Source organism: Stigmatopora nigra, chromosome 11, assembly GCF_051989575.1.
Source record: "Stigmatopora nigra isolate UIUO_SnigA chromosome 11, RoL_Snig_1.1, whole genome shotgun sequence".
Lineage (NCBI taxonomy): Eukaryota > Metazoa > Chordata > Actinopteri > Syngnathiformes > Syngnathidae > Stigmatopora > Stigmatopora nigra.
In genome coordinates this window covers 4,751,911-4,767,863 of record NC_135518.1, presented here as the reverse complement: position 1 = coordinate 4,767,863, position 15,953 = coordinate 4,751,911, and the positions used below count along the sequence as shown (strand labels likewise).

The 15,953-nt window shown below is 39.7% G+C and overlaps 1 protein-coding gene across 1 annotated transcript in view; it reads left to right on the top strand.

The window, feature by feature from the left end:
- The window catches only part of col4a1 (collagen, type IV, alpha 1), a 32,067-nt gene that overhangs the window by 14,644 nt on the left and 1,470 nt on the right, over positions 1 to 15,953 (top strand). The window contains exons 2-51 of the mRNA XM_077727932.1: positions 1,100 to 1,153; positions 1,605 to 1,694; positions 1,789 to 1,833; positions 1,919 to 1,963; positions 2,031 to 2,093; positions 2,680 to 2,733; positions 2,816 to 2,842; positions 2,919 to 2,993; positions 3,065 to 3,127; positions 3,213 to 3,248; positions 3,326 to 3,364; positions 4,234 to 4,323; positions 4,420 to 4,446; positions 4,791 to 4,850; positions 5,668 to 5,703; positions 6,107 to 6,151; positions 6,239 to 6,271; positions 6,371 to 6,434; positions 6,846 to 6,881; positions 6,963 to 7,109; positions 7,217 to 7,300; positions 7,380 to 7,463; positions 7,567 to 7,637; positions 7,724 to 7,915; positions 8,073 to 8,241; positions 8,377 to 8,469; positions 8,586 to 8,690; positions 8,949 to 9,046; positions 9,430 to 9,580; positions 9,657 to 9,770; positions 9,875 to 10,042; positions 10,520 to 10,609; positions 10,877 to 11,029; positions 11,127 to 11,225; positions 11,658 to 11,747; positions 11,817 to 11,956; positions 12,060 to 12,186; positions 12,272 to 12,352; positions 12,447 to 12,545; positions 12,652 to 12,702; positions 12,790 to 12,975; positions 13,051 to 13,184; positions 13,938 to 14,010; positions 14,098 to 14,169; positions 14,281 to 14,409; positions 14,560 to 14,658; positions 14,735 to 14,947; positions 15,025 to 15,202; positions 15,258 to 15,372; positions 15,488 to 15,660. Of these exons, the coding sequence (XP_077584058.1) occupies positions 1,100 to 1,153; positions 1,605 to 1,694; positions 1,789 to 1,833; positions 1,919 to 1,963; positions 2,031 to 2,093; positions 2,680 to 2,733; positions 2,816 to 2,842; positions 2,919 to 2,993; positions 3,065 to 3,127; positions 3,213 to 3,248; positions 3,326 to 3,364; positions 4,234 to 4,323; positions 4,420 to 4,446; positions 4,791 to 4,850; positions 5,668 to 5,703; positions 6,107 to 6,151; positions 6,239 to 6,271; positions 6,371 to 6,434; positions 6,846 to 6,881; positions 6,963 to 7,109; positions 7,217 to 7,300; positions 7,380 to 7,463; positions 7,567 to 7,637; positions 7,724 to 7,915; positions 8,073 to 8,241; positions 8,377 to 8,469; positions 8,586 to 8,690; positions 8,949 to 9,046; positions 9,430 to 9,580; positions 9,657 to 9,770; positions 9,875 to 10,042; positions 10,520 to 10,609; positions 10,877 to 11,029; positions 11,127 to 11,225; positions 11,658 to 11,747; positions 11,817 to 11,956; positions 12,060 to 12,186; positions 12,272 to 12,352; positions 12,447 to 12,545; positions 12,652 to 12,702; positions 12,790 to 12,975; positions 13,051 to 13,184; positions 13,938 to 14,010; positions 14,098 to 14,169; positions 14,281 to 14,409; positions 14,560 to 14,658; positions 14,735 to 14,947; positions 15,025 to 15,202; positions 15,258 to 15,372; positions 15,488 to 15,660 (4,760 nt within the window). The remainder of the gene's footprint in view (positions 1 to 1,099; positions 1,154 to 1,604; positions 1,695 to 1,788; positions 1,834 to 1,918; positions 1,964 to 2,030; positions 2,094 to 2,679; positions 2,734 to 2,815; positions 2,843 to 2,918; positions 2,994 to 3,064; positions 3,128 to 3,212; positions 3,249 to 3,325; positions 3,365 to 4,233; positions 4,324 to 4,419; positions 4,447 to 4,790; positions 4,851 to 5,667; positions 5,704 to 6,106; positions 6,152 to 6,238; positions 6,272 to 6,370; positions 6,435 to 6,845; positions 6,882 to 6,962; positions 7,110 to 7,216; positions 7,301 to 7,379; positions 7,464 to 7,566; positions 7,638 to 7,723; positions 7,916 to 8,072; positions 8,242 to 8,376; positions 8,470 to 8,585; positions 8,691 to 8,948; positions 9,047 to 9,429; positions 9,581 to 9,656; positions 9,771 to 9,874; positions 10,043 to 10,519; positions 10,610 to 10,876; positions 11,030 to 11,126; positions 11,226 to 11,657; positions 11,748 to 11,816; positions 11,957 to 12,059; positions 12,187 to 12,271; positions 12,353 to 12,446; positions 12,546 to 12,651; positions 12,703 to 12,789; positions 12,976 to 13,050; positions 13,185 to 13,937; positions 14,011 to 14,097; positions 14,170 to 14,280; positions 14,410 to 14,559; positions 14,659 to 14,734; positions 14,948 to 15,024; positions 15,203 to 15,257; positions 15,373 to 15,487; positions 15,661 to 15,953) is intronic.

The following is a 15,953-nucleotide window of genomic DNA, read 5'->3' as shown; positions in this document are numbered from 1 at the left end:
TATATATATATATATATATATATATATATATATATATATATATATATATATATATATATATATATATATATATATATATATATATATATATATATATATATATATATATATATATATATACATATACATATACATATACATATACATATACATATACATATACATATACATATACATATACATATACATATACATATACATATACATATACATATACATATACATATACATATACATATACATATACATATACATATACATATACATATACATATACATATACATATACATATACATATATATATATATATATATATATATATATATATATATATATATATATATATATACATACATACATACATACACCGTCTTAACAGTTTGTTCCTATATTAGTATTAATGAATTTATTATCAGTTATATTTTATTAATTGAATTTCAGGCGGCCAGGCTGCCAAGCGGTTAGCTCATCAGCCTCACAGTTCTTAGATCGAGGGTTTGATCCCAGGTGGGTGCTCACTGTGTAGAGTTATCATGTACTCCCCATCAGTGGCTAATGGGTTTTCTCCGGGTCATCCAGTTTCCTCCCACATTCTAAAATGCAGGGTAAGATGGTTCTCTAAATTGCCCCTAGATATGAGTGTAAGCGTGCATGATTGTTATATATCTCATCATTCATAGCAATGTGAAACCGGTATGCTATTAACCCAACTGTTATGCTGAGTTAACAGTGTTTTCTTGTAGAACATAACTCACATTGGCTTCGCTGTAAAAGAGCCTGAGAGAGAAGGTCAATGCTTTAAGATGACCATGGGTCATTATGGCCGCTGACTCTGTATTTTCAAATTTACTATCTCTCAATATTCGTGATGTGATCCATGGCAAACCAGATACAGTATCAAATCATAAGGGTTGAGCAATACGTGATTGTCTAAAACATCTTTCTAAGTCGTTACTGCTGCAGTGCAATTTCTGTTTTCTATCTTTTTTCCCAACATAGTTGAGGATGAAATCCTCGGTTTTCATTGGTTGTAAAAGAAATCCAAAACTAAATATGCACAAAATAGTTACCTGTATGTTTGTTTGTTTTTCTTCTTAGGGCTGTGGGACATCATGTGGAAAATGTGACTGCAGTGGTGTTAAAGGAACCAAGGTAAGGTTCCCAGCCTTAGTTAGTGTAAATAGGCTACAGCAACCCCCAGGTTCAGAAAATGAATGAATAAATGAAGGGGAAAAAAGAATCCACAAGAGCCTTCAGAAAACTGCATCCAGTCCAATGCTTCTCTCTAGCGGTTAATACTGAAAATACACTTACATCACATAATTAAAACGTTTTTTTTCTATGTCCCTATAAATTCTACTTACCTTTATTTTTTAACATGTTTTTTTTCAGTTTTCACTTTCTATGGACTGTAATAAAATTAATCACTAATATTTTAGACATGAATTTGTCTTATGTGGAACAACAAAAAGCGACCTCACCCCATCCATCCTCCATTCATTTTAAATTTGAGATTGTTTTTATTTGGCCTCGGAGCCAATTATAATGGATATTACATCCATTGTCGATGGCACTGAAATATCATCATTTAATGCGGTTTTAGGGTGAACGTGGACTCCCTGGGCTTCAAGGGAACATGGGATTTCCAGGAATGCAAGGACATGAGGGGCCCATCGGAGCACTTGGGCCCAAGGTCAGCACATACAAACAAACACATTCCATATTTTCTCCACTTCATAGATGTTATGATATTCTTACTAATCATTTATTGCGCATCTTCTTTTCAGGGAGAGCCAGGACAATTTGGCGTTCCTGGAATTAAAGGAGTCCGAGTAAGCATTTGGCAAGAAAATATAGACTTATATGGTAGAAAATGACAATTTGTAAAGTAATATTGGTGTGGTTTTCTACTTACAGGGTCCCCCTGGTCTTCCAGGTTTTCCAGGGAATCCAGGATTACCTGTGAGTAATGCTTTGTTGGTCCTTTTCATTTTAAAAATGGCTGCTCATTTCGGTTATCTCTTTCCAGGGTATCAATGGAAATGATGGTCCTCCTGGTTCTCACGGTATCCCAGGATGCAATGGGACAAAGGTAACATCCATATACATACATGAATTCTCCACTTTTTCTTTATGACCTTTTGTATTTGTTAATGAAAAATGTGTTATTTTACAAAGCAAGTTTTACGCAAATAATACATAAAAATGATATTGAATGCAATACAATATTTACAAAATAGCTAATGTGTACTTCATACACGTTTTCTTTAATTGTCATTTTGAATACATTATTGTAATGTATCGTATGCTGGTATTTCTTTCACAATGATTATGCAACAAAATTAATGCAGTCATTTAAAAAAATTCAATCACATTTAACTGCTTGCAGGTCTTTTGTTTTATTGTGATTAATTGTAGTTTTACAAGTACTGTAAATGTATTTAGTTTGTTTGAATTAATTAACAATATGTAAAAAAACAATAGGACTGAGATAATAAAAAAAATTGATTGAATACAATTAATCTTAGCTTCTCCTGTACTGTACTTATATTTATTTCTTTAACACTTAACCAAAGTTATCCCGATTAGTCTTAGTTTTACCAGTATTTTACCTTTATTTTTCCCCCATTATTATTAACTCATTCACTGCCACTGATGACATCTGATGTGTGTTTTAGGGAGACAGAGGAAGAGATGGTATTCCTGGTTTTGATGGTCCTCAGGGACCTTCTGTAAGCAAATGCTCACTTAATAATATGAATTTGTCTACAAATATACAGTCAATGAATTGCAGTTTTCCCTTCTTTTTTTCAGGGCATTCCGGGGCTTCCTGGAATAAAGGTATGCTTGAATTATACTAAGGTTTAATTTCCTGTTAAACATGGTTTTCTTGAACTATTTGTTGTACTCTTTCCAGGGTGATCCTGGTGGTGTAATTGGCGTCATTCCCGTGAAAGGAGACAGAGGCTTCCCGGGTACACCCGGATTTCCTGTACGTATTTTGTGTGAGTCCAGTTGAATGTCTCAATCAGGAAGTTTTTAACGAGAGATTGTTTTACTTAGGGTTCCCCAGGAACACCCGGACCCATTGGTCCTCCAGGACCGAGGGGCTATGTTGGACTCAAAGTTAGTCATCTCAATAGAAGCATTTTCAAATTCAGCAAATCCACTGAAATGTTCAATTAATACTTTTTTTTGACGGATTTGACAGGGTGATGCTGGACCACCAGGCCTCCCTGGAGAAAAGGTACGAGCGACATCCTCTCTGATTCATGATTTTAATTGCAGAATATTTATTGATATATATGAATAACTCTCTGACAGGATGACAAGCTGTCCTTTGAGGGTGAGAAAGGAGATAAGGTCAGAAATGATTCCATCATTTTTTACATTTTTTTATGATCTAATTGACCTTTGTCATAAGCTCCGCCTATCTTTTGTCACCATTATAAAGGCGACAAGCTTTGTCTACCTCATGTCCAATTAAGATATTCCATAGAGGTATCGCTTTGGCATTTTTGAAGTCTCCAACATGTTGATTCTTTTCGTCTTCTTCTGTACAGTTTAATGGCAATTTGTGATCTAAGAACCACCAAATGAATCAATTAGACCAGGGGTCTCCAACTCCGGGCCTCGAGGGCACATATCCAGTCTGTTTTCCATAACTCCCTCCTCTACCACACCTGAATAAAATAATCAATTATCCTAGTTATTTGATTCAGATGTATTGGTGGAGGAAGACATGGAAAACAGACTGGACGTTAGCAGATGTATGATTTGTCAATTGGCGTTTGGGGGCTGGATTTGCCAAAGGTTCATACTCAGTAAGAATTAATTTGTAATCTGATTTTATTCAGGAGTTTTTAGTTTTAAAAAGAGTGACAGAAAAAAACATATTCATAAAGTCCTGCAACATATGTCAAAGGAAATACTACTTAAATAAATGGTAAAATAATTACATATGTTTTTACATCAAATGAGCTGCTACTTAACTAAATAATACAATAATAATACATGTATTGTGTATATTTATTAAAAATGAATACAGGAAACCGGGGGTTAAATTGAAAAGAAGAAATCATTGTTTAGTTTCAGTTTTAAAATATATTGTTTTATGATCATTACTGCTTATTATAGTGCTTGTGAAAGAGGTTATTTGAATGCTACTCTTGTTTGCCGAGCTCATTGGATGAACCTCATGAAAAGTCCAATCTAATTTTTATTTTGGACAGGGTGATCGAGGCTTCCGAGGACCACCAGGTCCACCCGGACCACCTTCGCCAGGTGTGGAAGGTCCTGGCACAGAATTTATCGGACCACCGGTACTTAATCACTCAGCTCTCTGAAAATTACAGCGTGAAATTTCTTGTTCCATATTCAACCTCTCTTACTCTGTATGTTTTTATTTTTCTCCAAAGGGAATTCCAGGGGAGAAAGGAGAAAAAGTGAGTTCTCAAACTGGTTCTGAAGTCATGTGTATCATATATTACATACATATAGAAATCAAAGTCAAATGTAAGTCAAAAGCAGTAGAAGCCATACATAATTTTATGTAATATAAGAAATAGTTTATGTCCCTGTTTTATAAAAATACAATGTTAATAATCAACATTACTGGACACAATAATGTTTTTACAAAGAAACGGCTCCTCGTGGTAGCTTCAAGGTAATGAAAATAATTAGAAAAAACTGATTTTATAATCCTCATACCTATCTTTGGTGTAAGTCGTCATAAAAACTGAACTGGACAGATTTTTCATTTAAATTTCTAATGGTATTTACTCTACAGGGCATTTGTGAAATAGCTCGGAATGGATACAAGGGTGAACCAGGCCCACCAGGACCAATAGTAAGTAGCAGACAAACGAAAGGTGGCATTGCGTTATCATCTTGAAGTGGTATTAACTCTTTATTGGGCAGTCACTGAACTCATTGTCTGCCATTGGCAGATCTAGTCATCCAATCCATTTTGATTGGTAGCAGTGAATTAATATTTCTTCCTTCACCCCTGCCAGTCAAAGTGGCTTGGACGTCTAGCCCGTCAATGGCACTGAAACATCCTCAGTCCTCTAATTTTTAATTATTTGGACATCTATCTTTTCCATTGGCAGAAACCGAACTAAAAGTAAATATTCTTTTTTTTACTTGTTTTAATGCCATTTTATTTAGGAGAAAGGAGAAAAAACAAGGAGAAAAATATCTCAATATTGTTTCTTATTTTAACTTATTTTTTTAAATACCTTATAAAGATAAGGTTGTGTTTTCATCCACTTGTTTTTTTAAATTAGAAACAAAAGAGAGAATTGTCAATTTTTTTTTATTTGTTATAAATGCTATTGTATTTCTTATATTGGCTTGAGTATTAATTTCAAATACTTAGCTTTATAGTCCCAAAAAGTAAGAGTAATTATGACTGAGGTAAATTTTGGGTAATGTAGGCCACACTTAGTAACTTACATGCACTAAACCATATCTTAATACTATGGCCTACATGACTCAAAATATGATACCTACATTTTATGAATCGATGCTTTTAAGAGGCTACGTTTTTTAAATGGACAAAAATAGAAGATACTTGCTCGATAAAAGCTTTAAAAGATAAAAAATGTTTGAAAATAATATATTTAAACACACACTGCTTTACTGATTTTTTTATTCTGTTTTAGGGAAAACCTGGCAAGGAAGGAGAGGAAGGTCGAAAGGTAAAAAAATATAACCCCAAAAAATCAAGCACTAGTGTGCTACAACTGGCTGAAGGTTGCCCTCTATTGACTAAACCATAAGCTACATATATCTGCAATTAAATAATCATTCCCAATACAAAAAAAGAATAAGGCTGCAAGGATTGATAAATATTAGACCATGTTAGTTCCACTTCACAAATAGCCAAATTTGAATTGAATTGAATGCTTTTGTTGTCATTATACAAGTATAATGAGATTTAAAGCTTTCACCGTGTAGTAATCAATAAACAAGAAATAGTTTTAATTACCAAGCATTTTTGCTCATGCCATGCAATGTGGTACTACTGTGAAGTATTGCATTATTGCTGCCTTTATTGTCACAACCCTTAAAACACCCTAACAAATTCTCTCCGTCACACAGGGAGAAAAGGGTTACCAGGGACCTCCTGGATTCAGTGGAGCAACGGTAAACAATGCAATTTATATTCACTCATAATGCATTTTGCTGTGTATTCATTTAACATTTTTAACATATTTTTGTTTATGTCTTCAGGGTGAAAAGGGAGAAAGAGGGCCTCCTGGATATGTGCGTTTGGGGGATTATTTTGTTACTATACAGATAGAGAATTTTTTTAGGCAAATTGGTTCAAATGAATGAAACCAATTTCCTGTTGTGGTTTTCTAGGCAAGTGGTGGTGCCCCTGGCTCGCCTGGTCCTCCTGGTTTCCCTGGTATACAAGGAGAAAAAGGTAAAACACAAGAAATCATTCATTCTTTCATTATCTAATACACTAATCCTTAAGGGTTGTGGGGGTGCTCGAGCCAATCCCAGCCAACAGTGAGTGGTAGGGAGGGTACACCCTGAATTGGTTGCCATGCGATCACAGTGCACATGGACACTAACAATCATGCAAACAGTTACACCTTTGGAAAATTTGGAGTACTTAATGAGCCTAGCATGCATGTTTTTGGAATGGGGAGGAAAACGAGAGAACTGGTAGAAAACCTACTCAGGCAGGCTGAACATTCAAGGACAAAAGAAAAGCTGGATCCCACTAGGGAATACTTAAGCCGTGTATCCCAAAATGCTCTTTTCTAAATCAAAATTGAGTGTTTCTTTCCTTGACTGATGTTTTCCACCCATCTTCTCTTTTTTTAAGGTTTTCCAGGACCTCAGGGTGAATCAGGTCCACCAGGTAAGACAAAACCTTTTTTAGCTTTGGAACCATACCCATAAAAACAAAAAGAGTTTAATGCAAACTGTTTCTTTGGTTTAGGACGCTACGTTGAAGGCCCTCGTGGAGAGACTGGCCAGAAAGGTGACGTGGGTCAGAAAGGAGACAGGGGTATTGAAGGAGATTCTCTCTTTGGACCCCCTGGGCAACCGGGTGCAGATGGACCACCTGGACCTCCAGGGTTACCTGGTATGTTTCAAGTTAAGCCAGTGCTATGACGAAAGAATGGTTCTTGAAATCTTAAGATCCAGACATTTCAGTCTCCCAAATCATGGTTTTATTTTATGTGTCTTCAGTTGACCTTAATGAATGCACCAATGCAAAAGGAGCACCTGGACCACCCGGACCTCAAGGACTTCAAGGAGAATTGGGACAGAAAGGTCATTATCTTCTTTTTATCTCTGGGTTTCATATTCTTTTGTATTTACGGTACAGGTATTTTTCTTTGATTCCAAACAGGTGATAAAGGAGACACTTGCATCCTATGTGACGGATTCGGACCAGCAGGATTACCTGGCCCACAGGGCGTTAAGGGAGTGGAGGGTGAGTAAAGTGGGGTCACACTGTAGAAAGGTCACTAGGTGATCCAGACAGCATTTACCTACCAGATGTGCAGTATTCTGAAGTATATATATTTTTTCATCAGGACCACCTGGTCCAGTTGGAGGCAAAGGAGACAAGGGTCAGTCTGGACCCTCCGGAATTCCGGGAAGACCTGTGAGTGGCATCGACAAGGATATGAGTAACAAGACTCAGTTTCTGTGAAGGCAAATTAAATTTAACTCAACTCGATCTGAATTTAGGGCATCAATGGCAGTCCTGGTTTGATTGGGGCTCCTGGTGCAGTTGGGGAACCAGGAGACATTTACATTGCTCCGGGTTTGAAAGGAGACAAAGGCTATCCGGGTCTGAGTGGTTCACCTGGAAATCCAGGTTTGGATGGAATCCCAGGGAGGGACGGCCTACCCGGTAATCCCGGCCACAAAGGAGAACCTGTAAGTAATGTTAGATTAGATTAATGTAGATACATTTTGATAACTCATTAGAAGATGTAAGGCGAACAAAGAAACTGTACCCGCTGCACTAAAGTTTTGTTAGTGAACAGTTTTTAGTGTTTTTTTTTCTTATTTGACAGCTTCGTTTTTCTCCTAGGGCAAAGATGGTATAAAAGGGGATCGCGGATCGATTGGGGACCCTGGTCTTACAGGGGCACCGGGAGAGAGGGGACCCCCAGGTCTTCCAGGCTATGGAAGACCTGGTCTTACTGGAGACAAGGGGAGTCAGGGGAGGGCTGGTATCCCAGGATCACCAGGAGTCCCTGGTAAGACATCCACACTATTACTGATGTTGGAAGGTTTTCAAGAAGCCAATTTGAATAGATTTAAATATTACATGGCTTCAAGATTCTGATACTCAGCGATTCATGAATCAATTCTGTGCAATTTACATTCACCAGGTGTGAAAGGTGAACCAGGTCAAGGTGTGAGCACCCCTGGCCCACATGGTGTACCGGGGCCACGTGGAGAACCTGGTCGTGATGGTCCACAAGGTGAACAATATCAATAATTTCCTAATTCCATGTGTTTTCAACTTATTTAACTCAGGAATTGTCGTAAAATATGACAAGTTGTAAAAAATTTGACCAGATCATATGTTTCACGACAGGTTTACCAGGTTTACAAGGAGACTCAGGAGCACCAGGTTTTCCAGGGCAGAAGGGTGATCAAGGACCCCCAGGAATAGGGTTTCCAGGCCCAACTGGTGCAAAAGGTAACTTAGATTTGGCACACAGAATGAATAGCAAATAAAACTAGAGGAGCACCGTTAAAGATTAGCCTCTCCCTGCGTAGCCAATATTGGCCATATTTTGATGTTGGCGGCCTCTTTTACCTTTACCTACATGCTCCCAAATGTCATCACTCATTCTCTTCTCCTGCCAGTCAAAATTGATTGGTAATAAGAGCTAATGAATTACATGAGTGAGAGAGACAAATACAAAAAGACATTGTTTTGTCTTTTTTTTTTTAGGTATCAGTGGAATTCCAGGAGCTCCAGGATTGCCAGGTGAGGCAGGAAGACCTGGATTTGATGGTATTTCTGGACAACCTGGTCCACAGGGACAAAAGGTTTGTATTTCCTTGGTCTTTTTTGGAGATAAATTACATTTATAAAAATGATAATTCCCAAAACAGAACTTGGTTCTAAATAGTTAATGCGGTATTTTGACATTGCAATTTCAAAATACTACATTTCCTAAAGTTACAATGGGCCGCAGTGGGTGCGGGTTTTCGTTCCAACCTGTAAGAGAAAACCTTTCCACCAATCTGGTATTTTAGAAGTTCAGTTAGTGGATTACAGTCAGGTGCTTCTTATTTCAGCACTAACCTCGTTGGTAAACTGTCTGTGTCCGATCGGCTGGAACAAAAACCTGTCCCCACAGCGGCCCTCGAGGACGAGTTTGCCTGCTACTGGTTTAGAGTAGCCACTCACCAATTTATTTTTGGGACAGGGTGAGCCAGGAATGGGCCTCCCCGGCCAAAAAGGTTTACAGGGTCCTCCTGGCAATATCGGCTTCCCTGGAGAGAAAGGAAGCACAGGATTTCCTGGTGTTCCTGGACGAGAAGGTGTGGCAGGACCACTGGGGCTTCAGGGAGTAAAAGGTATAATTTGGCAGGTACAGCAGTAAATGTATTGAGTTGAATTACTAAATTCAAATGTTTTTTTTTTTGCTTTTAGGTGACATTGGAGTCCCCGGACCTGCTGGAGTGGCAGGGTTACCAGGTTCCCCAGGAAAAGGCTTACCAGGAGCCCCAGGACCACAAGGGGAAACTGGAGAGCCCGGTCCATTTGGTGAGTACAAAGTCATGGAGATCAATCTCAGCCAAGTGGGTTTGTGGTCACAAGATAAACAATGTTGTTGGGTTTTTTGTTTGTTGACAATGTTCTGTTTGTAGGTAGAGGAGGCGAAAAAGGAGAAAGGGGCTATCCAGGTCCTCCTGGCATTGACATGCCAGGACTTCAAGGAGAAAAAGGAATAAGTGGTTTTCCTGGAGCTCCGGGTATAACAGGACTTCCAGGACCCCCAGGCTTGCCAGGAAGGGATGGGCTGATAGGAAACCAGGGTGAGAAAAGAGAAATAGCCCAGATTTGCTTGGGTTTTCCGTCTGTGTACAGCCGTCAGAGTCTCATTGATAACAACACACAGCCCAAGGCATCTCCTTTAAGTCTTTGGCTGCCTCTGATGTTGCTAGACAGTCAGCATTCTAAAATTGTCAGAATTAACATAAGAAAACTATATATATACTGCGTTACAGTTATGTTACGAGTGCTTTGCTGTCCATCAAGTTTCTCTCCTGTACTCTCTCTCTCTCTCTTGTAATAATAATTTAAACCAGGCATCCACATTTGTGAACGTCACCCAGCCCAAATGTTTAATGTACATCACTCAAAATGTAATGTTCACCTATGTGAATGCCAGGTTTTTATGTTTAGTGTGTAATTTTATAACTACCAAAAATAGTCACTTTACCACAGCCCATGAAAGAGTGAAAAAATTCTGGAGAACATTCTTAATTTTATACTGTGTCTTTGTTGGCCAGGTGTGAAGGGTGAAATGGGTGTCATTGGGACGCCAGGTTTACCAGGATTTCCTGGGCCTCCTGGTTCTCCTGGGACTCAAGGCGTTAGAGGTAATCATTACACTATGCCAGTTTCTAACTGAGTTGCCGGTCACTATGATGTGCTTCGATAGAAATAGCCTCTGGAATTGTTGAAACCCTAATGTTATGCAAAAATACTTTTTGTTTTTGTGGTTAGTTTGCTATGGGGTCATAAGTGTAACAGTTAGCTATGCTCTCCATATTTATCAACACCAGAGACCTGGATTTTGAGCTCTGTGATAAAGGACATTCGTAAAAGCATAAAGGAGCGATCCCCTTTAAATGTCTCTTTTTCAGGTGATCCTGGTCTTCCTGGTTCAAGAGGACAACCTGGAGATTCTGGACTTAAAGGAGAAAGGGGAGAGATGGGTCTTCAGGGCCCTGCAGGAAACATGAGTAAAGTTGACATGGAACATATGAAAGGCGAAAAGGGAGACCTTGGAGATCCAGGTGTGAAATAATGAAACACCAAAGTCCATTAAAACAAACAAACCATGTGATATGTAGTCTAATTTAATAATACTGTAAATTTCATCTATCTCATTAGGAAACCCTGGATTAACAGGACAGAAAGGCTTCCGCGGGTTACCCGGAGACCCTGGACTACCAGGAAAAAATGGCGAACCTGGTTTTCCAGGACATCCAGGTGGGGATTCGTAAACTAATTGTCTTAATTGTGACTAAACTAAAGGAGAGGGTATTTTTGAGACAGCATACTTCTTTCTGAGGAGACAAATTCAAAGCACCATATTTTGATTGAGTGGGAACTCCCTTAAAGTTCCTGTAAAGTCAAATTAAAACTAATAAATTATGGGATTTGGCAAAAGTAAAGGCTGTTGTTAACAAACTTGAAACATTTGAAAGAATAAAAAAAGTGCATGAAAGAGGGCTGTAAAATTGGTTTGTCCTGTCAGCTCTTGGATTCTGTAGGTGTGTCTGAGCCATCTGTCAATCACAGAGATCCAGCACTCCATTGTTTTCAGCACTTGTCTTCAAACATATTTCTTTTAATAGGAAGCAAATCATCAAAATATGTCTACAGTCTCATTAAATGTTTAATCTGATCACTGATTCTCAGGTCAGAAAGGAGACAGTGGCAATCCTGGAGAACCAGGAAATATTGGCGCCCCTGGACAGAAGGGAAGTTCGGGTGAAATGGGAATACCAGGTAAGTTCGGTCAAATGTAAATTTAATTTGTGTAAACATGATAAATTAATTATTAATTATTGCTTGCAGGTCCAATTGGTCCAAACGGTCTGAAAGGAGATATAGGTACACCTGGCCACCCTGGTTTCAGAGGAACTGATGGCGACAAAGGAGAACGTGGATCACCTGGTGAGCCAGGTATTGGACTCCCAGGATTTCCAGGAGAAAGGGTAATACTCTAGTATTATTTTGGACTTGAAATGTTATTTTAAGTTTTCCCATATGTCTTGATCTTGTTGTGTCAATTCCAAATATCACTTTATTTTCTTATAGGGACAACTTGGCCAACCGGGATTCCCAGGACAACGAGGAGAGAAGGGTCTTAAGGGTCAAATGGGCATGCCTGGTATGCCAGGAAATCAAGGAGTGAAAGGCGACAAAGGAACATTTGGCAATGCAGGTCAGATTTCAATTTGTGTTCTCGCTGCCATTCACAAACAAAGTAATATCATGATACCCGATAAATGAACATGCAACCTATGTAGGCCAGCCAGGAATACCTGGTGAGAAGGGTGTCCCAGGGCTGCCAGGGTCTGCAGGAGAGCCTGGTCTTGATGGCCGGCCAGGTGAGACTCAGCTTTTTTTCGGAGCCAGAAAACACGATACTTCTCCTTATTTAGTAAACTGTAATTAATACTGTTTGAACTTATTATCCATTAGGTGAAGGTGGTTTGCAAGGGACTCCTGGTCCAGCTGGGGAGAAAGGAGAAGCTGGTATTGATGGAATCCCTGGATCCTCAGGAGAGAGAGGAAACCCTGGTTCGTACCACATAACAATTTTCAACATGTATCCATCTTTTTTTCCATGCTTTTAGCAGAAAACTATGGAACCAGATTGACAGCATTTGTAAACTTTGTTCTGCAGGTTTACCTGGTCTTAGTATTCCAGGACCCCAGGGAGAAATTGGAAGCAAAGGTTAGTACATAATGCTTTGATCACTAATTTAACGTTTCACTAGTTTTACGTGGTGATAAAGAGAATATATCCGATTTTATTATCCAGGTGACAGAGGTAGCCCTGGCTTCCCGGGCACCCCAGGCTATCCAGGCGTGCCTGGCATTAAAGGTGACAAGGGACTTCAGGGCAATCCGGGGCAGCATGGTCATCAAGGGGAACCCGGTCTGCCAGGAATCTCTTTAGAGGGTCCTAAAGGAAATCAGGGAGAACAGGGACAGCCCGGTGAACAAGGTAAGCCTTTTAATTTTTTTTACATTAATAAAAAGATCAAAAATAAAAGCAGTTTTTATCTTGTGTCATTTGCAGGAATTATCGGTACTCCTGGGCCTTCAGGTCTGCCAGGTCATAATGGCCTAAAGGGAGACAAAGGAGACCATGGTCTTCCAGGATTCCAAGGAGAGTCAGGTCAAAAGGGTGACTCTGGAGCATCTGGATTTCCGGTACCTAAAAAAAAGCCATTGATAAAAGTGCTTTTAGGGTCTATCTCACTAGAAAGATATTACCTGCTGTAGTGTTTGAAACATGCCCTCAAAATTCATCCATCTATCCATCCATTTTCTCCCTTTTACTTGGTGTCTGGTCATAGGAAAAGCTTCAGCTACTGTGCAGTAGTCACACACTACCTGCACAACACATAATGAAGGAAGTCGAGCGATATATACTCTTTGGTGATTTGTTTTCATATTGGGTTTCCCATTACCCTATAATAACATTGTGCACACACTTATGTGTACGTATCTGTCCTAGTCTTCTCTCTTTCGGTTAATAGATATATCCCCTTCCCACATGGTGTTTTCCTGTTTGAAAGCAATGCTACTTGTATTAGGTAGCATATATATTCATTTTGTATTATTGTTGTTTTTTTTCCCTTTCTTTCTGTTCCCCAAAACCATTTTCTGTTCAGCTGCTTTCCCTTTGTCTCTAAAAAAAACAGCACAGTAACACAACCTACAGTAGGTGTACACTAAACTGCCATGTGGTACTTGAAACCTGCTCAGCCCATAAAAAATGAGATTTTCAGCTGAACTGGATAGTCAAAAAGACACATTGTTGCACCAGGCTAAATCTTGGGTTGTCATTATGTCATCAGCTTGGTTTTACCACCAGTGAGATAGGCCCCTTTTAGGATCTAAGACATTCACTGCTAGTTTCTTGAATTAGAGAAATTTTTTAATATGCTCATATTTGTACAGGGGCCAGCTGGTCTTCCTGGCGTTCATGGTCCCAAAGGAGAGAGGGGAGTTCAAGGAGTACCCGGCTTCCCGGGTGATTATAAAATATTATAATAGATCTTATAGGTATTATAGACAATGTGCTGATGCCATCTTCTGTTTTGCTATGGTTGTTTACCAGGAACAAAGGGTTCTGCAGGTGACTTTGGATTCAAGGGAGAACTTGGAGACCAAGGATTCCAAGGAGAAAAAGGTAAGTAGTAGCAGTGAAATATGGCGCCACTCATAGCAGTAGGTGTGCCAACAATTATTGGGCTGCTGGATCAGAATGCATGACTAAATACAATACTCTTGTATATTCAAGGCAATAGTGGACCCCCTGGTCCTCCTGGTCCACACACATCCATCAAAGGAGACATTGGTCTCCCAGGTATAACAGGCTATCCAGGGCCTCAGGGGCCGTCCGGGCTCCCGGGATATAAAGGACAGCAAGGTAACAACGGATAATTAATTGATCGTTCAATGTGATTATTACCTGTAACCATATCTTGAAGCAATTTGGACAATAGCACATTTTTTATGGTCTTATTGGCTTTACCCACTTGTTTCAATAACTTTGTTTCCATTTTGTATTATTTTTCAGGTCTGACAGGTATGCCTGGTCCAAAAGGTGAAGATGGCCTCCCTGGATATCATGGACAGCCAGGATCCAAAGGCGAATCTGGTCTGCCTGGGCCTCAAGGTCAGAATTTCACATTCTATGTAATTTGGAGCCAATTGAAAGAAGCAAACCTTCAAAAATGATATCATATCAACAGGACCCAGAGGGTATCCTGGCCCGCAAGGACCTGATGGTGTTCCAGGCCAAGTAGGACCACCGGGCCCCTCCTCTATGGATCACGGTTTCCTAGTGACTCGGCATAGTCAGACAGTGGAAGTTCCGCTTTGTCCCGAAGGCACCTCGCCTATATACGATGGTTACTCACTGCTATATGTACAAGGCAACGAACGCTCTCATGGGCAGGATCTTGGTGAGAACCTTACACTTGCAGATTAAATAATGCAAGGCAAAGTTTTGTAAAAAACATTAGATCCGTTGGGTTTTCAGGTACGGCAGGGAGCTGTCTAAGGAAGTTCAGCCCTATGCCCTTTTTGTTCTGCAACATCAACAATGTCTGCAACTTTGCCTCCCGTAACGACTACTCGTACTGGCTCACCTCGCCAGAGCCCATGCCCATGAGTATGGCACCAATCACAGGCCAAAGCATCAAACCCTTCATCAGCAGGTAGGTTATATATTTATCAAGCTCCTTGGCATTTTTCTCATGCTCGTGCTTACAGGTGCGCGGTATGTGAAGCTCCAGCCATGGTGATTGCGGTTCACAGTCAGACAATCATGATTCCTAACTGTCCTTATGGTTGGGATTCTCTGTGGATCGGATACTCCTTCGTCATGGTGAGATATTGTCTGTCGCTAGTATGAATGGTTGTAGGATCTACGATTACCAACCAGTCCAGAGTGGTATGGTCTCAGCAGCGACTCTAATGACTGCATATTTATTTTTGTGTAGCATACCAGTGCAGGTGCTGAAGGCTCAGGCCAGGCTCTGGCCTCTCCCGGTTCTTGCTTGGAGGAGTTCAGAAGCGCTCCATTCATCGAATGCCACGGTCGAGGAACCTGCAACTATTACGCCAATTCTTACAGTTTCTGGCTTGCGACGATTGAAGACAGTGAGATGTTTACGTAAGTCGAACAGACTTCACACAGTCATATCATAATGTTGGCAATATTATGTGCTGCAACCTAACCCAAGCAAATATGGATAGCAGGTATAATTTTTTGAAAAGATGATCATGTTGTTCAAGCAACTCTAACAATAACATGACAGCATTGTGCTTTCATAAAAAAAATGCTGAATTAGATTAGACTTGATTAGAACCCAGGACCCCGGAGCTGTGAGCTTGACACGCTAACCAATCAACCAACCATGCCTAGTTTTCGTATATTACAGCAAAGATGTACCATATACCATTTGG